Source organism: Cnephaeus nilssonii, assembly GCF_951640355.1.
Source record: "Cnephaeus nilssonii genome assembly, chromosome: 9".
In the NCBI taxonomy this organism is placed as follows: domain Eukaryota; kingdom Metazoa; phylum Chordata; class Mammalia; order Chiroptera; family Vespertilionidae; genus Cnephaeus; species Cnephaeus nilssonii.
The window spans coordinates 91,400,531-91,423,976 of NC_137080.1; the positions used below are offsets into that span (position 1 = coordinate 91,400,531).

The window sequence follows — 23,446 nt, forward strand, 5'->3', positions numbered from 1 at the left end:
TGAAAATACAATGATTTTATATTTCTTCATTGAAACTTTAAAAGCTATAGTGGGGTAAGTTAACATATTTCTTTGATTGCAAATGTGAAGTGATATATCTACATCAAGAACAATAGTCAACCCATATCAATTGCAAAAATATTACATGTGGATTCTTGTTTATTCCATGTTTTCTTTTCTTTCCCTTCCTTCCTTCCTCCCTTCCTTCCTCCCTCCCTCCCTTCCTCCCTCCCTCCCTCCCTCCCTCCCTCCCTCCCTCCCTCCCTCCCTCCCTCCCTCTCTCTTTGTTTCTTTTTTGTTAATCCTCACCCCAGGAAATTTTTTCCATTGATTATTTTAGAGAAAGAGGGAGGGAGGGAGGGAAGGAGGGAAGGAAGGAAGGAAGGGGGGAGGGAAGGAAGGAGCGGGGGAGGGGGGAGGGAGGGAAACATAAATGTGAGAGAGACACATCAATTGGTTGCTTCCTGCACATACCCTGACTGGGGCCGAGGTTCTAACCTGCAACCCAGGTAAATGCCCTTGACCAGAAATTGAGCCCGAGACTCTTCTGTGCACAGGCTGTCACTCTAACCACTGAGACACACCGGCCAGGACTATTTTTTCTTTTAAAAGGAATTATTTTCCAAATCCCCGTGAGAATGTTGTCACCATTGGTACACCTTCTTATCTTTGGGTGTTTGAAAATTTAAATAACAAATGTTTTGGAAGTTATCATAAATCATAACTCCTTTCAAGCAAATCTGAAATATTAAATAGACTAACAATATATTACATTGTAACTATTTAGCAATGATGACCACTAATCAACTTTGCCTTGCTGCTACAAATAGCAGGCTTTTACAGTAATAGTATTTATAAGCTTTGTGTTCAGAAAAGCACCCTACAAATATATGCTATGAACGTGACTACAGAAGTATTCAACAGGCATTAATTAATGTGTCTTCAAAACTTTTGGGTTTTGCTCAGTCTGTGATTCTCCATCTTACATGACTTGTACATATTTTTTACAGCAACACTTACTTAGGGCATTAATTATCTAATGCAGAATAATAAATTACCACCAAATTTCATGTCTGATCTGACAGTTTTTGTGAGACAGGAATTTGGGAGCAGCTTAGCTGGGTGTTTCTAGTTCACAGTTTCTCATGAGGATGCAGTCAAGATGCTGCCCACAGCTACAGTCATTTGAAGGCTTGCGTGAGGCTGATCCTCCACGTCTAAGATGGCTCACTCACATGGCCTTGCAGGCCTCAGTCCCTCACACGGTGGCCTCTCCATAGGGCTGCTCAGCGTCTTCTCAACATAGCAGCTGGCTTCCCCTCAAGTAGTGGTTCTCAGCAGAGAGCAACTGTACCCCACCCCCAGGGGACATCTAACAATGTCAGACATTTTTAGCTGTCACAACTGGTGTGTGTGTGGGGGGGGGGGGGGGCAGGGGGGCTGGGAGGCACTAGTTGCTACTGACAACTAGTGGGTAGAGGCCAGGGATATCGCTAAACATCCTTCACACAAAGAATTATCTGGCCTAAATGTCAATAGTACTGAGGTTGAGAAACTGCCTTAGAGCAACTGATCTCAGAGAAGGCACAAGATAGGGGCCACAATGTCTTTTATGACCTACCCTCAGAAGTCACATTCCATCATTTCTGCCGCATTCTATACATTAGAGAAGTGCGTTCCTACGTAGTCAGTACTCAAGGGGAGGAGAATTAAGCTCCACCTCTTGAAGGGAGGAGTATCAAGTAATTTATAGTCATATTTTTAAATCATTACATTTAGCAACTTGATTTTTTTTAAATTAAATATATTGGAGTGACATTGGTTAATAAAATTATGCTTCGGGTGTACAATTCTAGTTTCATGCAAAAGACCTTCCTTCACCTGGCTGCTGGCACCAGTTTCCGCCAGCACCAGTTTTCCTCTGGCCACCCGCCGATCGGAGCGCCTCCCGCCAGCGCGATCAGCCACCCTGAGTTCCTCCAGCACCGCCTGTGGAGGAACTCGGGGTGGCCAATCGTGCTGGCAGGAGGAACGGGGGGCGGGGACTCGTGAGTCCCCGCCCCCTGCCAGCCCAATCGGCCACCCCGAGTCCCGCCCCCAGCCTCCCAACGGCCCAATCGTGGGCATAGCGGAGTGATGGTAATTTGCATGTTACCATTTTATTAGGTAGGATTGTATTGTGTGTTCACCTCCCCAAAGCAACTTGATATTTTTAAATCGAAATACTGGAATTTTCAAGATAGCTCATTTTCGTTTGGGAATGCTAGATAAAATCTTTTTAGTGCTCTAGAAAAAATCACTGAAATTCCATTTAACAAAGCTACTTTTGCACCCTAGTGAAAGGTCTCTGTTTGCAGTATTTTGAGGACCTGATCTAAAAAAATTCTATTAAGCACAAACACATGCTGTCTGATACAGAGAAAAGTAAACTATGAGTGAAAAGATTTGTGTTCTAGTTTCAGTTCTGGCACTTCCCAGCAAGTGATCTTGGCCAAAGCTTCTACGAGCCTGTTTCCAAATCAGTAAAATGGTGGTGTTGCCTTAACCAAAGTCATTCAGTGGTCAGAGCATTAGCCTCGGATCAAAAGGTCTTGGGTTCAATTCCCGGACAAGGGCACATACCTGGGTTGCAGGATTGATCTCTGGCCCTAGTCAGAGCACCTACGGGAGGCAATCAATCGATGTGTTTCTCTTCACATCAATGTTTCTCTCTTTCTCTCCCTCTCCCTCCCGTTCTCTCTAAAGATCAATGGATGAATATCCTCGAGTGACGATTAACCAAAACTAGAATAAAATAAAATAATCAAGTAAAATCGATATCCTATATAATAAAAGCTTAATATGCAAATCGATCAAACGGCGGAACAACCGGTCGCTATGATGCGCACTGACCATCAGGGGGCAGACGCTCAACACAGGAGCTGCCCCCAGCCCACAGACCCCAGGCTGGCCAAGGCAGGTGCCAGCAGGGGGCCTCCCCAGTCATCCCGCTGATTGCCCCACAGATCGGCCCTGATAGCTAGCCATGTCTAGGCACCCTACCCATGCACGAATTTTGTGCACCGGGCCTCTAGTTACATATATAAAAGGCTATTATGCAAAATGTCCCCTCAGGAGTTTGATCGTGAGTTTGATCGCTCGCTATGACGTGCGCTGACCACCAGGGGGCGGCACGGAACATGGCAGGCGACCAGCGGCGGGGCACTGAGGGAACGAGGGGAGGAGGAGGCAGGGAACCATGCGGTGGTGGCACGCGGGTGGTGAGGGAAGGAGCAGGTGGGGAGGCAGGGAGGCGGGGAATTTGATCGGCCCTGATCACCAGCCAGGCCTAGGGACCCTACCCGTGCACGAAAATAAAATAAATATAAATAAATAAAATAAAATAAAATGGTAGTATCACCAGCTCTGCTTATCTTGAAATGCTGTTTTGAGGCTCAAGATAATTAGGTGAAAGTACTTTATAAATTACACTAGAGGCCCGGTGCATGAAATTTGTGAACGGGTAGGGTCCCTTGGCTTGGCCGGGGATCAGGGCCGATAGGGGCCTTCCTTCCCCAGTTGCTGGCCAGGGCTTTCCTTCGCTCCACACTGACCCCTGGTGGTCAGCGCACGTCACAGTGAGCGATCAAACTCCCGGTCTCTCGGTCGAACTCCCGAGGAGACACTTTGCATATTAACCTTTTATATATAGATAGATAAGGCAGGTAATTTTAAATGTTCCAAGTTGAAATGAAGCTGTATGGGACTTATTACATAATCTATTTTCAATATCTATTTTTAGATCTCTTATTCTCAAATTTGAGGTTGAGCATATCTCTGAAATGACAGTAAAATAAGGCAGATTATTAAAATGTAATTGAGGGCTCAAATCCTCAATCATTTGTTGTCACCCTACAGATAACTAAAATATTGCTTCTACAAGTTAATATGCATACTTATTCAGTGACTACAATGAGATGAGATTTTTTTTTCTACTACTTAGATGAGATTTAAGAATTACTAAAAACAGCAATATAATGTAACCAATACTTAATGACATTGAACTGCAAAAAAACTATCCCTTTATATATTTGTTTCCCAACTTAGACTGTGAGAGAGAGCAGAAGCTACAGTTTATCCTCAGAACCTAGCCCAGTGCCTGAAACTACTGCAAGATTAATACATACCTAAGCAAATAGTTCCTGACCTAGAGGAACAGAAATCTAGCTGCGGAGTCAGAATGAACAGACACACACAAACAAATTACTGAAGACTTTTACAGAGCAACACATTTGCTTTCTCCAATCCATTCTGTACCTCCAGTCAGACCAATTTAATAACACTTTTCCTTGTTACTTTATAACTCAACTAGAGGCCCAGTGCATGATTGAATCATGCACGTGTAGGGTCTCCTACACGCTTTCGCTTTTCGCGGTGGAGCTGGGTGCCTGTCCGCTGGTGCACCAGGCCTTTCAGAAGCCTCCGCCACGCGGGGGGGGGGGGGGGGGGGGAACTACCCTGCTGAGGGGGGCTACCCTGCTGTTGAGAGGCGCAGGGGGCGGGAGTCCCGCCCCCTGCGCCTCTCAACGGGAGCTGAGGGGGGTTGCCGCGGACACCTGGCTACCCTGCCGTTGAGAGGCGCAGCTGGGTGTCCGCGGCAGGCCCCCTCAGTGGCCGCGGATCTGGCCGTTGAGAGGCACAGGGGGCGGGAGTCCCGCCCCCTGCGCCTCTCAACAGCAGGGTAGCCCCCCTCAGTGGCAGCGGATCCATGCCTCTCAATGGCCAGATAGGCCACCCCGAGTCCCGCCCCCCAGCCTCCTGCCGCCCAATCGTGGGCGTAGCGGAGTGATGGTAATTTACATGTTACTCTATTATTAGATAGGATTCTAACAGCTCTCTATTGCCTAGAAAAATGCAGTTGCCTTAGCCCTATTCCAGACCTAATTCTTAATTTCTGAGGGTAGAACCCAAGCACCTGCATGTTAAAAAGTTCCACAAGTGATTCTGAAGCACAAACCAGCAGAAAAACAATTGGGTTCACCCTACTGAGATATTCCTCCATCAGGCCAGTCCATCTCCTATCTAATTCCTTTAGTTATGGTTTCTCCTGTTAATCTAAAAACGTTCCCTTTCCTCCTCTCCAAATACTGCCCACCCTTCAAAATAATCTTCGTATCCTTCTCCTTCCACAGAACCATTCTAACTACTACAGCCCACAATGTCCCCATATCTCTATACACAGCAATCCCTATATACAGTTCACTAACATTTTATATCTATTTCTTTTATACACTGGTGAGCACTTAATACTGTATGATGGATGACCAACAGATTTCCTTCCTTACCATAACTATAAAACACCAACATAAAAACATATATACACACACATATTTCAAACTTTCAAAATGATGTTGCTTTAAATACCTAGAGTAATAGAAATCTTCAGGTAATTAGCTCACTCCCTGATTGTAATTTTCATGACAACTGTCATTCATCTAATGATAAGCTTCCTTCAAACATCAGCTCCACGTATCTAAGGCTGACCCATACAATTTTACAACATGAATCTATTCCTAGGGTAGTTAGTGCTATGTCTCCGAGAGCTCTGTCCTTGACAATGTGTAGGAAAGTAATCAGGGAAAGCATGAAACACTACATTTCAATAGACTTGAAATCCAAAGGGGGAGAAATTTTTAAGATTAAGTTTGTAAGTACAATCTTGGACACACAGTATATGAACAAGGCCACTGTGGAGACTGTATCAAGTAATGAGTTCAAAAAAAATATGCACAGAAAGTATATAGCTTCGATCCTTTTTGCAGGGGGAAAATTCAAGTTATCCAATCTCATTTTTATTCACGGCCAATCGATCTAAATATATAGTATTATATAAGTAGTCCTCAACCAAGGATAATTTTGCCCCTAGGGACATGGGTCAATGTCTAGATATATTTTGGGTTGTATCAACTGAGGGTTACTATTGGCATCTAGTGAGTAGGGTAGAGGGACACTGCTAAACATCCTATAATGCACAAGACAGACCCCACAACAAAAAAATTTATCCCACTCAAAATGTCAATAGATTGTGTAATCCTAGGGAATACTATGTATATTAGAAAATGGAAACACAGCTTGATAGATACTCATAACATTTACTGCTCTCTTCATTTGCTATTTTTCCCCTTTAGCTCCTTTTAGCAAATATATCATTTAATGTATTGAGATTGCTCATTTCAAAGCATATCATTCAAAGCATAAAGCACTTAGGACACCAAACTAGGAATTAGAAAATGAAGCAAGCTAAACTTATAATGTCAGATGAGGAAATTATTAGAAATATATCAATTTAAGATACCAACATCAATATTTCACTTAAATTTAATACCAAGAGAGTGTTAGGGAGTCATCTTTTATTATACCAAATTAGGAAGATAACTAAGATTTTCACCAGCATTTGGCAGTCTGGAGAAAACATAAATAGAATTCAAAAGACTGAGTACAAGAAGGTTCAAGTTAGCTAAAGCCTTAGATGAAGGATTTGACAGAAGGGGATATAAAGAAATAGCTATTAGGGATAGTAAGAATAAGGCCATTATTTCTGGGAATAAACTTATATCTACTACAGGGCTGAGGAAATATACTAGTTGAATATACATTTGCATAAACCAGACACCTCAGGCCAGAGTCACAGGACAGACTAAGGGCATGATTAGGGGCAGATTAATTTGTAGGTGAGAAACTGTCACACAGAGACATTGCTCAAGTGCAGGTACAGGGCTGGGTTAAGGATTTAGAGGACCTTTACCCTCACACTCCCTTCCTCCCCCTAAATCATAGCCTCCCTGAGCCCTTGGCAGATCAAAAGGAGAAGTTCTGACCTCTTGTGGGCACAACTGATGTCACCACTTTCTAGATGTGAGTCATCAGATGGAAAGGCTTCTCTGACGCAGATCTTCAACCCATAGCCTTGCATGAAGTTGCCCTAGATGTAAAAAGTGACCAGTGTGTCACTAGATTCAAGAGACACAGAAAAATCTAAAAGATTTCAAGGAAGCATTAGAAATATAAAGGTAGATTTGAGATGGCAATGTAAGTTTTAAAAAATGGAGGGGGGAGAGGGAAGGGGATTTCCAAAGCCACCTGAGGAAACAACATAAATATGCCCCTTGTGGAATGATACTTTCAAAAGCAGAGATCCTTCCTGCTTTTTTGTTGTTGTTTTTTAATCTTTATAAGCACTGGCAATACTGAATTAATGGATTTAAGAAAACAAAGGGGACAACCGGTGTGCTTGTGGGGTTTTTGTTTTTGTTTTGCATGGTCACATGTATGTTATGTGATGCCTACACTCTGGATCATAAGCTTGGAAAAGCATCCAAAGCATACTTGTGAGTAGGCTGACGGTAAGGCACACATCCTCACACACCTTCCTCATGTCACAGGCACAGTGACAATACCACCGAGGCCTAAGGGTGAAGGTTTAGAGGAAAACAAGGAAATCTGTTAACAACATCATTCCAAGTAACAGGAGCTGGCATGTTCAGGGTCTAAAGTTACTCTGACAGCAGATCTAAACAGAATAAACATTTCTTCTATAACCTTTTGTTATGTTGCCATGGGAATCAGTGTTACGGAACACATTTTCTGCAACTATATGTCAGAGCAGCGAACGGGGCATAGCTTTCCCGAAAGAGGAGAGGGACTTGTATCGGTAAAGGTGGGGGAGACGAGCATTCCCATGGGCTCTTATAGGGTCATCTAAGTGTAGAATCTTTTAACCTATAAAATGTATTCAAGTTAAGAGAGAGGTTGTGGGGACCTCGTAGCCAAAATATTAGTAACTGGTAACAACAATCCCATCTCGACTACAATTACTGTAATGGGGAAAAGGCGGATGAATGTAAAGTTGATACAGGACCAAATAAAACAGAAATTAAATGAGATCTTAAATGCTGAAGGAAGGCAAAAATGACTTTTAAAGTATGACCCGACAGTAAAAACAAAATAAAACACACACACCTAGAAACCCAAAGAAAGGTGAACAACCTGCCAGCAGGCTAATCTTCCTTTGTTACAGAAGCCTAAAGACAATCTCTTTGCTCCCTTCCTTTTGGTTTCAGGGAAGCCCATGTTATTTAAAGAGCTTGAGTACCCCAAATTTCTAGGGCCCACCAAGAGTACTGGCTCTGGTATTCTAAGTCTTTTGGAATGACAATTGTGAGCATCAGTCCAGGCTGTGCACCAATTCATCTGACTCTCCCTATCAACCTAAACTACAATTAATACCTCTAATGGATAAAACACAGAAATGAAAAAAGTAGGGACCCAGAGCAGAGTGATGTTTTAAAACAGAAGGTGAAATCATGTCTCTTCTCTGACATCATAACCCTCCATGGCTTCCCCTCTCAGAGTAAAAGGCACAGTTCTTACAAAGGCAAAAAAGGACTCTTCATGATCCCTGCCCATCTGCAGCCTCTCTACTTCCTTCTCCTACTACTATTTGGCCCCTGGTTCATTCAGCTCTAGCCATACTGGCCTAGCTATTCCTAGAGAGCAAGGGGCCTTTGCCTCAGGGCCTTTGCACCTGCTGATCCTTCAGCCTGAAATGTTCTCTCCCCACTCGCGTCCAACAGGTGTTCTATATCATTTTGTCTACTCTGCTTCAAAGAGCCAACCCAGTATTCCCTCTCCTTACCATGCTTCATTTTCCTCATAGTACTTATCACCTGGCATATTATAATTTTTACTTGTTTATCATCTTCTACTTCCACCCCCTTAGAATATAGTTTCTTGTGGGCAGAAATTTTTGCCTGTCTTGCTCATATCCCATTTCCAGCACCTGAAGAATGACATAGTATTTGCTCAAAATATCAGTATAATAGTTAGAGTCCTATCCTCAGAGAGATTAGCATGAACCCATCTTCCTCTCTCTTTGCCTCCAAATCCTATGCCCTGTAATACTCCAAAGTTCAGATAATGGCACTAAGATCCATCCATTTGTCCTAAGCCACAACTCAGGGGTCATCCTGGAGTCCCTTCTCTTCTGTGCCTCTTTCTCCCCGCATTCAGCCTGGGAGCCAAGCATGTCTGAAGCCAGGACCTATTTCTCAAATGCAGAACTTACAGACCACCATCTCCTTCTTCCCTAAAACTGTAAAAGGAAATGAAATGCTGAAAAGCCAGTTAATTTTATAAATCCTTAACACATATATACTTAATTTATGGAAGCACTATGCAAAGACAAACTACTTCTAATACTGAAAGCTTTATTAAAACACACACACACACACACACACACACACACACACACACACACACATTTCAAGTTTAAAGAAATCTTGGGATCCCTAGATTCCACGTCAGGGAACCCATTTTATAATGAAGATTTTTATTTTTTAAAGCACTACAGTAATTATACCTCTTGGACAGGAACAATTCAATACCAAATTTCACAGTAAAGAGAAAAAATCCAATGTATTTTCAAAGGTCTAGAGAGGCAATTGTTTCTATTTATGTCCTATACTTACATAACACAAACATACACAAAAGTCTCAACTTTACAAAATGCACATTGAGGAATTTCAAATCGACAAGATTCATAAATTCAGGAATTAACTATATGCACTGCCTAATAATTCTCTGGGGAGAAAATTTAATCTGGACAGTAAGTTCATTTTTGTTTTATCAATTCTGAGGAAGAGATGCGACTTTAATAAGTTAAGTCATTACCCCTCTGACTAGCTGGGCAATGGCATTGGTGGAATTGGCTTTATATAATCACAGCTCTATGACAAGGGACCTAGCAACTCCTTTCTTTAAAAAGGAGGGAAAGGGGGAGGCAAACAACACAGTTAGCACGAAATCAAAAGCAGAGTACTCCTCAGTGTCAGGAAACTAAACTGGCAGAATTGAAAAGCTAGAGGTCCAGAATACCCTTATTTTAAAATGGGAACCAATGGAAAACTATCAGTGAAAAAGTGGGATTTGATAAATAAAATGGCTTCATAGCCAACTTGACTGAACTTCTTCTTAAAAGTCTTTATATATAGCCAGGCCAGCGTGGCTCAGTCGGTTGAGCGTAGTCCCTTGCACCAAGAGATCACCAGTTCGATTCCTGGGCACATGCCAGGATTGCAGGCTCCATCATGCAAGAGGCAGCCAATCGATGATTCCCTCACATTAATGTTTCTCTCTCTCTCTCCCTCTTCCTTCCTCTCTCTATAAAATCAATAAAGACATTAAAAAATAAAAAGTCTTTATCTATCAATACGAATATTTGCCATTATGTTTAAATATTTATTGTTTAGCACTAATTATATGCAGCCAATCACATTACTTTTGGTTACCAACAAAAACAAATGGGAAAAAAGATCAGCATGGGCTTATTGTCACCACTAGTAAAGTAAAGGGCAAGTCTGTCTCGTTGAGTATATCAAGAAAGTCATCTTTATATACTCAACGATGACATATTTTTATTTGTGTCCTGGTTCATCCAAAGTAAATAAATAAAAATGAAAGATTTTAAATGATGAATGGGCATTAATATTGAAAAAATTAGCTTAATTTATTTATTATATTTATTAATATACAACTGTTGCACAAAACATTCAGGGAACTGGACTTGATTTAAGAAATGCTGCCCTAACCGGTTTGGCTCAGTGGATAGAGCATCGGCCTACGGACTCAAGAGTCCCAGGTTCGATTCTGGTCAAGGGCATGTACCTTGGTTGCGGGCACATCCCCAGTAGGGAGGGTGCAGGAGGCAGCTGATCGATGTTTCTCTCTCATCCATGTTTCTAACTCTCTATCCCTCTCTCTTCCTCTCTGTAAAAAATCAATAAAATATATTTTTAAAAAATGTTGCCAACCTCTTACTAAGTCTTGTTATATACTCTATATACTGATGATAAATATAAATCTCATGCCACAATGCCTGGAACATAGTAAGCAATGCATAAAATGTGGTTTCTATTCACATTTGGCTATAGGCTCTATGAGGGACTGTATTATCTTGCTCTGTCTCATTCAGCACTCTATCCCAAGAAACCCAGTCCACTATCAGGTCCATAGTTTGTATTTAATAAATACGTTGAATAAGTAACTGAATATGTTTTAAGAGTAATTCTCAACTCTCACCTATTTTATGGTTACCAGTGCCCCACCTTCTCTAATCAACAGCAAGGGTCCGAAAACCATACCCCAGAAAAAGGCATTTAAGTTCCTGTTTATGTTTCCTTAAACTAACCACAAAGATTCCCTCACCCGTTTCTGTCCCAAACCCACAAAATCAATGCTTTGCAACAACTATTCTTAAACAATTTTGCTTCATTTCCCCTCACAGACAATGTACAAAGTTCCTTAAACTGCAAGGCTTAGTTTAGTTCCCTTTATCCCTTAAAAAGGAAAGGCATGTTTGTAAAACTTTATCAATTCTCAGATTTCTAGTCTGATTCCTTGCTCTTTGATTTGTGGTTGGTTATCACACTAGCTCTATTTGCATTTTTATTATATACTTTGCACAAATTAAAATAATGAAAATAGCCTTGACATAAAAAAAAGTTTAAGTTACACATCAAAGCATATCGCAGTTCAGAATAATCAAATTAGGAAGCTGACACATATTTCAGTGATGCTGCATTCCTTAAAATACTTTCAGAGATTCTTTTTGGGAACAGACTTCAGATCCAGTTCTACAAGTCACACAAGAAATTCTGTGTCATTACTTTTTAGTTGAGACTCCTATTAGACATAAAACAGTATCACTAACCTGACTGCTTAATCTTTTTCACCAGACTTTAGTAAAAATTCTCTAAATTATTTGGATTCAATTTGATTTTGTTATTTCCCAAAATCTACACTCAAAGGATGAAGATGGTGAAAAATAACACAGGCTCAAAAATGAATTCTAAGAGAAGTTCATAGAGTATTTTCTGCCATACCTGAAAAGTTGCTAATTGAAAGAACTCCAAATAACTACTCTGAAAGATACACTTACTTACTTCTAAATCTAAATTCTGATATTTTAATCCAAAATCAGTTATATTTGTCTACAGTCAATTGTTACATAGATCAGCTGTACTTTCCTCCACTAATGTGCTAAAGGTTACACCTTAAATAGCCTTCACAGAAATACCACTTAAAGAACAAAACAAGCAAACTCTGCCTTCCTGGGAAGACACTAAAGAAACTTAACAGGGGCTATCTCTGAGCAAAGGAATAGCGTGGCTGGAGAACAGAAAGAAAAGACTTTTCACCGAGGATCTTTTTATACCTTTAGAACGTTATACAATGTGAACGCATTACGTATTTCTTAAAACCTGCTTAACAAAATTACTTCCAAGTGTCGGATATTTCTGGCTCCCCAGCCATTAAAGAATACTAGCAATAAAGAATTGTGGAGTTCACTTTAACGTCACTTCACTGTGAATCTGAACCTCCAGTTCCAGTGCAGAGCTATTCACACCAACGGCAGGGAAACCTTGCAAGCAGTTCAAGTTCACTAAACTCATCATAGTTGAGTTTACTCATCTACTGTATCACTGCATTAAAGTACACATCATCGGAAACAAAAATTTGGTATTACAAAAATTAATGTCAATTCAAGAATAAAAAAACCAAGTAAACTAATGAGCTATTAAAGGAGCAATGATCCAAATACATCTTTGAAAAATAGCAAGTCAATAACACATATACTGTATATACAGTAAAATGCTGCAAATTCCCTTAAAATGTAGTCCGCTGTACTACGAAAATGTGGAAAAGATGTCAAGTATGGTGCCATTAGCAACATAATTCAAGCAGCTTGAACTAGATATTGCAATATGATCTGTTGTTGGACACAATTGCACAATCTCAATTACCCAGAAGATTCTACCAAACAGGAAATTCATGATGTGACTTTAAGAAACACAGGAATTATACTTAAAGATTAATACGTTCAAAAGCCTGGAATTTGTTCCAAAACAAGAAATAATTTTATAGACCCCTTTTCAAATGTTCAACGGGCATGGATTACATGAATAAACTTCAGATCAGGAGCTCTCGAATTATAGTAAATCTAAAATGTAATGTCTAAAACCTTGGAAGTTAGCGAAGTTAAGTGAAATGTTTCAGATCTGGAAATTTTATGGTATTAATTTAATTTCATTTAAAACACAGGCACAGTGTGAATTAAAGCTGATATATCTCCCACAGAACCATCGTGTTCCTCGGGCTATAAATGTAGATAAGCCCCCCTCCGCCCCCACCCCGCAAACGCTCGGGGACTTGAAAAACACGGTACTGTTCACAAGAATTGTCGCAATTAAAAAATATTTACAGTATCTCCCAGCATTGTTAAGGACTTTTTGATCTTGAGGGCGCCCAACGGATCTGATTCTCACTTGCTCCAAGTGAGAAAATTGTTTTGTCAAACAATACTTAAATGAGCAGCGGAATGTGACTAATCGGCGAGGCCGCCAGCTTCTCAAGCGGCAGGGTTCTCGCCGGCGCGATCACCCACCCCGCAGTCTGCCAAAGGAAATACGCTTTCAACCGAATCGGAAACACACCACTCAAGCTGGCACAGCGCTCCCCGAGATAAAGTCGGTATTTTAAGCTCTACGGGTCGCTGCTAATTCAACTGCAAATTCAAAAAGAACGCCTCTCAAAATGGGATTCTGACAGAGGCTTGCAAAAAAGCCCGACAGACGCCCTCCGCCGTCAGTTTTGCTCAGACGACCGCAGTCTCCGAGCCGGGCTGTTCCCTTCTGCTTCTCCCGGCAGCTCCCCGGGCTGTTGTGCTCAGAGGGCAGGCGCCGGCGCCCGGGGTGGGCGCACCTCGGAGAGCGTCCTTCTGCTGGATGCCAGCAGGATCTCCGCCCCCCCCCCCCCCCCCGCGGAAAGTGCCCCCCACCCCGTGCCTGGCCCCAGAGCAACCTCCAAGGAGGGAATGCGCAGGGTGCAGCCAGGGCCAAGCTCCAGCGCTACCACCGCCCGCCCACCATGGACCTGCATCCTGCACACAGCTGACCACCCACCTAGGTGTGCAGGGTGAGGGGTGCAAGGGGCACAGGGAGTGCTGGACAGGGGGTCGAAAGTGTGGCGATGCCCTCCCCCAAGGAAAATTCCTGCCACTTGGTGCATCGCTGAGCCGTGGGGGCAGGCCTGGCTCTGGGGCATAAAGGGCCAGCTAGCCACCACGGCCCCAGGCCCAGTGACACTCACCACACGGAGCCATAGGCGCCGGAGCCCACCGGGGACAGGTTCTGGTAGCGCTCGGGCACCTCCCAGATTGTCTTGTTCAGCTCCTGCCGGTAGAACGTGGGCCTTTCCTGAGACATCTTCCAGCGGCGGCCGCGGGGGGAGGAGGTGGCCCTCCGGGGCCCCGCCTGCACCCGCACCCGCTCCCTGGCCCTCGTTGCCCACGCGGTAGGGCGGGACCCCACACTGGTCACCCGCGCAGGTGCGGTGGCCGCAACCCCGCGGACTCCCGCGCGCGGCCCCTGTCAGCCGCAGGCTGGACGCGCCTCAGCGATGGGAGCAAGCCCAGCTAGGGGCAGGACGCACTCCGGGGCTCCAGGCTGCGCCCGCCAAGCTCTCCCTGCACCCTCTCCTCTGTCAGGCCGACTCCGGCTGCGCCACGGGACCACGGACCCAGCTGCTGCGCCGGCTGGGCTTCCAGTGGTCGCTGTTCCCGAGCCAGAGAACAGGAGCCTCCCGCCGTACTCTCGCGAGACGAGCTCCCGAGACGCTCCGCGAACCGAGATTTTACCCAATATGGAACCTGCCCAAGGGAGGGGGGAGAGGAGGGAGGAGGACGGGAGGAGCAGTTCTCGCGAGAAGAGAGCAACAGCTGGACACCAGAGGAAGCAGCCTGGTGTCGGTTAAGGGCGGGAAGGCGACCGGGAAGGAGAAGGTAAGCAGGCATCACATGCCGTGTGCGCCCCACCGTGGCCGGTGGGGCAAATGTCTGGTGGAAATGGACAGTGAGTGTCGGGAAAAGAGCCAAAAGATCTTTGAACTGCGGTTAGTCACCGCCAGCAGCAGAACACCTGCGCAGCCGAACCCCCAATTTCCAAGAAATAATTGCATTAAAAAAAGAGAGAGAAAGTTTCCGTCCAGAAAGCTGTTGCATTCCCATCTACTCAAGGACATAGGGCTTAGTCTTAGGAATTCTGATGAAATCTATCCCCAAAGTAATTATCAGCCCTGCCTTATAGACGGACGCTTTGCACCCTAACTCTCCTAGTAGTTTTCAAACGTTTATGTGCATAAGAATCACTTTGGGAGTTTAAAAATGCAGATTCCCAGACAGGGAGTCTGATTGGATAGGTCTGTGATGGGCACCAAGAATGTGCATTTTTACAATACCTCCCAGCCAGTTCTGATTAAGGAAAGTCTCTGGTATCTGCCTTTGAGAAGTATTTTTTAAACCACTACCCTGAGGACCCCGCTGGTGCGGCTCACTGGTTGAGCATGGACCTATGAACCAGGAGGTCAGGATTCAATTCCTGGTTGGAGCACATGCCTGGGTTGTGGGCTCGATCCCCAGCAGGGGGGGTGGGGGAGGCAGCCCATCCGTGATGCTCATTCATGTTTCTGTCTCTTCCTCTCCAGTCCTCTCTGAAATCAATAAAAATATATTAAACAAAACAAAACAAAACAAAACAAAAAGTACTTCCCTGAGGGTTTGAAATGGACTCCTGCCCTGAAGAGCTTCCACTGAAGAGGATGTTAAGCATTTAATTCATGCCTCTCAGAGTTAGAAGACCAGGCAGAGAGTGGTCTTATTAGGCAAGTCAATTGATCTTTCTTAGACCTTAATTCCAGTTAGTGCAAAAGAGAACTCCTTTCTTACATTCTCACCTAATAGGGTCATTTGTAAAGCTGAACAAGATATTAAATATGAATAGGCAAGGTATTATAATCCCATGCCTATCCTCACTGTTACCAACCTACTCCTATGCTCAAGCTTGTTACAATAAGCAGAATTGGACCCTAAAAGAAATAACAAGATACAAGCAAATTCTCATCACTTCCCATGATTATTCAGTTTGTGTTATGCATCCCTTGGAATGCTTAGATTTTGCCCATCTTGTCTCCACATCTAACACAGTGCCCAGAACATAAAAGATAGCCTATAAATATTTGTTGAACAAATTATGAACAATGACCATTGAACTGTGGTTACTCACCACTAGCAGCAGAGCACCTGCACTAAAGGTAGTACAGGATCCTCAGTTCTCCTCCAGGAAAAAAATAAGAAAACCTAAAACCTGATTCATGCAAAGCTTTTTTTTTTTTTTTTTTTTTTTTTTTTGCTTTTTTGATTCAATGTGGCTTAGCCTGGATTCTCGTGCCTACAAAGACATGGTGCTTGAAAATGTTCCAAGCCAACCTGCAGGTTAGGGAGCTTTCAAAGAAATAATGAAGGTTGAAGGAGGAAGTGAGAGCAAAAATATGACTGTGGGAAAAAAAATGAGGTCTTGGAGTGGAGAATTGAGGAGATGAGGGAGGAAACTTGGAAGTAGGAATCCTAAGAAAATCATAAATTTATACAACAATTGGTATAATGAGGTGAGGGTGACCAAAAGGGTAAAGATGGAGTGAGCATTACATTCACTCACTCATTCAACAAATATGTATTAAATACCTACTAGGTGCCAGGCATTTCTGATGAAAGGGTGATCTAAAAGCAAATTCAGTTGTGCCTACATGGACCTTACAATTAACTTGAGGGCAATCATTCAATCATTCAACACAAATTTCTTGGGCACTTACTATATCTACCACACTGTTTTAGGCACTGATGATTCAGTAGTTAATGAAAGATAAAAATCCCTGCTCTCATAGAGGAGAGACAGTTATAAAAAGGAATGGGTAAAGTGAATACTGTGTTAGACATGAATACAGGAATCCAGCAATTGTAAAACTGCAATGGCTGATTAGAAATATAAGGCTGTAGTGAGAAACAGGGGCTGGCTAACCGGTTTGGCTCAGTGGATAGAGTGTCGGCCTGCGGACTGAAGGGTCCCAGGTTTGATTCTGGTCAAGGGCATGTACCTTGGTTGCAGGCACATCCCCAGTAGGGGCTGTGCAGGAGGCAGCTCATCAATGTTTATAACTCTTTATCCTGCTCCCTTCCTCTCTGTAGAAAAATCAATAAAATATATTGTTTAAAATTTTTTTTAAAAAGAAGCAGGAAGCAGAATCTCAATGGATTGAGATAATGCTCTGGAGAATGGCAGCTTTTCATCTCTTTTAAAAAATATATTTTTTTATTGATTTCAGAGAGGAAGGGAGAGGGACAGAGAGATAGAAACATCAATGATGAGAGAGAATCATTGATTGGTTGCCTCCTGCACACCCCACACTGGGGATCAAACCCACAACCAGGGCATGTGCCCTTGACCGGAATTGAACCTGGGACCCTTCAGTCCGCAGCCCAACGCTCTATTCACTGAGCCAAGCCAGCTAGGGTGGCAGCTTTGCATCTTGTTTTATACGTTGCAATCAAAAGAGGTGACATAAGTGGGTTGCATGAAATCCACTGGTGATACATTAGGGAGGCTGGCGAAAGCAAAGCAGGGAAACCTCTGGGATTGGATGAAAAGTAAAATGACAGACACACTCCTTTTACATGTGTGAGTATAGGACAGTTAACAGTCAACAGTTAACTCAGTGGCAATGAGGGGATTTGTGGTCTCCGAAGAGCAGTACCTGTGCTTTGAGGGGCCCAGAAAAAGGAAAATTACTTTGACATTTTAAAAAAATATATATTTTTTATTGATTTCAGAGAGGAATCGAGGGAGAGAGAGATTGAAACATCAATGAGAGATAGTAATTGATTGGCTGCCTCCTGCACGCCCCCTACTGGGGATTGAGCCTGCAACCCAGGCTTGTGCCCAACTCAGGCATGTGCCCAACCCAGGCATGTGCCCAACTCAGGCATGTGCCCAACTCAAGCATGTGCCCTTGACCAAACCCAGGACCCTTCAGTCTGCAGGCCCACGCTCTATCTGCTGAGCCAAACTGGCTGGGCTACTTTGACATTTTAATATGTTATCATAGATGCAAGAAGACAATAGGCAGGCTTAGTTAAGGTAAAGATTGTCAGGGAAGATAACGACCGAGGACATGACTACCCACCATAAATTGCTTTTCGTTAAAAACTTTTTTATTTCAGACCATCTTTTGTGGTTAATTTGGTCTCTGGGTTTGCAAGGCCGCCAAGCAGGCCTTCCCTGAGCTCGCCAGGCGAGCATGTAGCCCCTTTCGCCCCCAGCTTCGGAGGAGGAGGTTAAGGCGGGTAAAGGAGAGAGAGCAGAGCGGAGGCCTGGGCAGCCGTGCCCCCCAGCGCGGGGAGCTTGGGCTGGAGACCTGGGTGGCCCTCAGGCCTCCAGTTTCCTCAGCCTCTTCTGACCTGATGTGGTTGTGGGGAGACCAGTGAATTACTGTTTGTGAGGTGCAGGGCCCCAGGCTTGGCATCAGCTGGGCCCTCCGTCAAGAGTGGCAGCCCCGTGGGCGTGGCTCAGTGGTTGAGCGACGACCTATGAACCAGGAGGTCACGGTTCCATTCCCGGTCAGAGAGGTGCCCGAGTTGTGGGCTCGATCCCCAGTGTCTGGCGTGCAGGAGGCCGCCGATCCATGATTCCCTCCCATCATGGATGTTTCCATCTCTCTCTCCCTCTCCCTTCTCTGGGGAAAAAAAAAAAAAAAAAAAAAGTAGTAGTCAAACCAGTGGTCAAACCAGGGTGGCCCAGGTGAGGGGCTTCCTCCGCCCAGGTGTCGGGAGGGCGGCCCAGGTCCCCCACCCCCGCTGCCCTTGCTCCCCCACCTCGCCCCACTCCTGTCGCCCGCCCGCCCGCCGGAACGCCCGCGGGCTCGGCCGCAACGGCTCGGGAACCGCCGGCGACCGTGGGCGGCGCCGCCAGCCCGGCCGGAGCTGCGGGGACCCGGCGCCCACTGCGCCCCCGCCGAGGAGCCGGTGAGCCGCTGCCGGAGAGCCGGGCGCCGGGGCTGCGGGTCCGGGGCACCCGCGTCCCGGTTACGCGTCCTCGACCCGGGCGGGGGCGCGCCTTAAGCCGCAGGGCCCGGCGCGTCGCGGGCGCTCAGCCAAAATCTGTGGAATGAATGACGGTCGTTGCTGGCAGCTTCTCTCAGAGGCATTGTCTCTACTGCCGAAGGGCTGCGAGGCACGGCCGTGGCAGTTGTGTGCGTTTTGCAAGCTGCATCCTTTCAAACTCGCTGGTCTGAATGGTCAAAAGCCCCAGGACTAGTCCGCTGCCCGGGCCTCACCTCACACCCGCCCCTCTCCTCCTGAGACCCCAAGGCCCAGGCAGCCTCCTACTCTCACAGGTCACTGCTTTGGTTCATTCTGTTCCCCCTGACTGAGCCCCCACTCCCGCCCCCACCTCCTGAGCCCCTCTCTCTGCTAATCAAATCCTATCTATGTATCAGTGTTCCCCCAAGCCTGCTCCAACATCCCCACCCCAATAATGAGTTCTCTGCAACACACCCTACCTGTCATACTCGCCTCAGGCCCAAATAAGGTCATTGTTTCTGTGTCCATTGCTCAGCTCCATGGGGGCTGTCATCTTACTATTCTTCCCCAGGCGCCAGAGTGGCTGAAGGGCACTGAAAACTCTTTGCTTGTGCCTCTTCCATATTCCAAATACATCCCCCCCACCCTCCCCACCCCCCACTCCACCCCCCACCCCCCAAAAAAGGAGGTGACGGGCTGTTTCTGATGAAATTCCAAGTGCTTATTTTGAAATTTTAGAAGTGAAATTTACCTTCCCGTGATTAAGAGAACATGAAAGATGACAATATTGGGGGAAAGATTCTTGCAATTAAACTAAGGCTTGGGATTTTACGTTTATTGGGTTGCATTTAAAATGGTTATTCTTGGCTTTTAAAATACTTTCAACACATTTTGTAAACGAATCAATGGGTGGCTGGATAGGTAGGCATCTTTAGGGGATAAAGGAGCTAGGTCAAAAGTGCCTGTATTTTAACAGTGTCCCCCATTTTAGCATTGAAAGACTAAAAAAGGTGATTAGCTACATTTGCAGTGGTTCACATACTAGTACTTAATTGTGTAGCAGAATCACCCGGAGGCCTTCTTAAACAAGACGGCTGGCCCATCCTCAGAGTTTCTGATTAATGAGGTCTTGCTAGGTGGGGCCTGAGAATCTGCATTGCTAACCTAGTTCCCAGGGGATGGTTATGTCATTTATGTAGGGACAGAGTGTGGACTACAGAGATCAAACTAATGTCTGTTCACGAGTAGTAAATCCAGATACCTCAAGTTATGTCACATGTATGGAATTACAGAATGAAACCTTAAGTAGTTCCGATCTTAAGTCGTTCATCCAGTTAAATATTTTGTCTGATAGCAAGAAGCATCAGAGAATTGTTTTCTAAGTAGACATTTATCTTCAGGATTACAGGTAGAGCTTAGCATGCTGTTGATCTCACTGTGTGCAGAGGCCCATCACACTAATAATGCTCAGGAGTCAGTAACAGACTCCCTCCTGTGTCGTGTCTTGGCTGAAAGGTCACTTCCCCATCAGTGTAGTTTGGATGACTTCTTCTGTGATGCATCACCTTCTCCACACCAAAGTGCTCTGCCGCTCGTCAGTAGGAGCTTTGGTCGTTGTACCTTGTGGGGAAAGGAAAAGGTCCTGCTGGGCATGAAAGTGAATCACAAGGGCTTCTATCAAATCAAGAAAGACATAATGGAACTGGAGAAATTCCAGAGAAGACTGCTAGGAAAAAGAAGCCCAATAAGGAAATCATGTGTTTTTCTTTATTGCCTTTAGCTAGTCATAGGATGAGCCCTTTACAGACAGCTTTCCACCTGCCCCTTCTAGGCGTCCCCACTATGGTCCCATGAGTTATGATTTGATTACCTCTCCCCTAGAGGTAATAGTAATGGTCTCCAACTGGTCTTTTTACCCTGGTCTCTTCTAACTCCAAGTACTATTCAGTAGAACTAATGTGATTATGAAAATGTTTTATGTCCAGTATGGTAACCTTGTCATGTGTGGCTGTTGAGCACTTGAAATGTAGCTACTAGTGTGCCTGGCCAGTGTGGCCCAGTGGTTGAGCTTTGATCCAGGAACCAAGAGGTCACCGGTTTGATTCCTGGTCAGGGCCCATGCCTGGGTTTCGGGTTCAATCCCTAGTAGGGGGCATGCAGGAGGCAGCTGATCAATGATGTTTCTCTCTCATCAATGTTTCTATTTATCCCTCTCCCTTCCTCTCACTCTAAAAAAAATCAATAAAAAGCATATTTTAAAAATAAGAAAAGAAAATGTAACTAGTGTGGCTGAGGAATTGAAATTTTCATTTTAATTTAATTAAGTTAAATTTAAATAGCCACAAGTAACCAATGGCTACTGTCTTGGACAGCATAGCTCTAGACCATACCATTAACATACTTGTTTTCCCCAAAGCATGTCTCTGTGCATGTTACTACATCTGCTCAAATACTTTCAATAGCTAAAATGTCCAGGTTTAACCAAACATTCAAGACCCTCTGACAATAGCCCTCAACCTACTTTTTTGGGCTTAACATTGACTTTACTAAAATCTATTGAATTACTTGCCTATTATCTTTTAAAAATTTTTTTGCCTTATTATTTTATTATCTCAAACATTTATCCTATCCTATTCCTGAAATACCTTATTCTCCTCCCTGCCCCCAGTTTGGACAGAGGAGAGCTCAAATCATATCTCCTTCAGGAGGTCTTCCTCATCCCTCTGGGTTGGGATTATTAATTCCACTCTGGAGGAGATCACAATGGTATTAGGATGTGGTATCTATTTTGGAATCAGAACGACCAAGTTCAGATCCTGGCTCTATTTACTAGTAATTGTAGGACTCTGAGGACATCACTAAATTCATCAGTAAAATGAATATAATCATTATCAGGAAAATAGTACCTATCTCTTGAGATGATGTGTGAAGAACCTTGCACATGGCAGGCAGCAATAACTGTTAATTACGAATTTCTTTCTTTCTTTATTTTTATTTCTTTATTGATTTCAGAGAGGAAGGGAGAGGGAGAGATAGAAACATCAATGATGAGAGAGAATCATTGATCAGCTGTCTCCTGCACGCCCCCTACTGGGGATTGAGCCCACAACCCAGGCATGTGCCCTTGGCTGGAATCAAACCTGGGACCCTTTAGTCTGCAGGCCAACGCTCTATCCACTGAGCCAAATCGGCAAACTCATTAGTCAACAGAGCCAAATATCAACAGTACAACGATTGAAATTTCTTTTGAGAGCCAAATTTTTTAAACTTAAATTTCTTCTAACACTGCTTCTTCAAAATAGACTCGCCCAGGTCGTGGTATTTTGTGGAAGAGCCACACTCAAGGGGCCAAAGAGCCGCATGTGGCTCAAAAGCCGAAGTTTGCTGACCACGGGGCTAGGGCAATTCCTGTATTTCTTATTTCTAAACACTCAGAGCACCATATTTTTATTTTAATAAACTTCAGAGTTTTTGTATCCCCAGAGCACCTAGCACTCAGCACGTGTTTGTGGAACACTAACTTAATTGACCACAAGCGAAACAGCATTCTTTAGCTGGAAACAAATGAAGTCCAAGATCACATATGGAGGAATTTATAAAATTATGAAAATAAAAGCAGACAAACTTACTAAGTCCTAGTCTAGTAGATGAAAGCCATTTTTCGAATAGAAATGATGTAGATTGAAAACAGTAAAATGAAATACTACTTTCCATAAATGAACTAATGGAATATGATACCTCCAAGGGGTATGCCAACAGAAAATATAAATACTTCAGCTTTGGAAGAGAGGGGAATTCTTGGAGGATAAGCTATAATTTGTGATGGGAGGAGATGAGGGGTTTTTGTGTCTTCAGTAACAAGGCTCTTGATACAGAAGTCACACATGGTGGTCCACAGGCTAAATCCAGCCTGCAGAGGTGTTTATTAGATGTGTACTATGGTTTTAAAATATGTAAAGTAATTGACAGCATTTGAAAGTCAGAAGATTTCATGTAAACTCTGGAATTATGGCTTCTCTTGGAAAAGGTCAGATCTGGCCATTCTGGGCCCAACATAACCCATGACAACAATTGCTGGAGCTGAGGGGCTGCCGCTGCTCCCTGCAGTCCCACTGTTCCCACTGTCCTTGATGTTCACCCATGGCCTGCTTTTCACCAACCTGGCCTTAGTGCCACTTTTGGAAACAAAATGCTAGATTTTAGACCCTGGGTCCCACCCAGGATGGCAGTTACTATAATCTCAATATTACTAGCAAGTTAATTAGGTTCTTTTAATTGCCAGAAATAGACATATTCTAGTAATGGAATTTTATTGTAAAATTACATTGTAAAACGAAACAAAACTGGGTCAATATTGCTATGGGGGTGTGTGTATTAATGTACAGTTCTACTTGTTTGTTTTTCTGTAAAAGACATCAAGTCCTAATTCTCTTAAGTGATACA

The 23,446-nt window shown here is 44.0% G+C and overlaps 1 protein-coding gene across 2 annotated transcripts in view; it reads right to left on the reverse strand.

The window, feature by feature from the left end:
- Positions 1-14,701, reverse strand: part of MAPK14 (mitogen-activated protein kinase 14) — a 65,974-nt gene extending 51,273 nt beyond the window's left edge. Inside the window, exon 1 of one of the 2 annotated variants that reach the window (XM_079781228.1) lies at positions 14,185-14,701. In XM_079781228.1, coding sequence (XP_079637354.1) covers positions 14,185-14,300 — 116 coding nt within the window. In that variant the 5' untranslated portion in view covers positions 14,301-14,701. The remainder of the gene's footprint in view (positions 1-14,184) is intronic. The other variant, XM_079781227.1, reaches the window with a different exon arrangement.
- Positions 14,702-23,446: the final 8,745 nt, after the last annotated feature.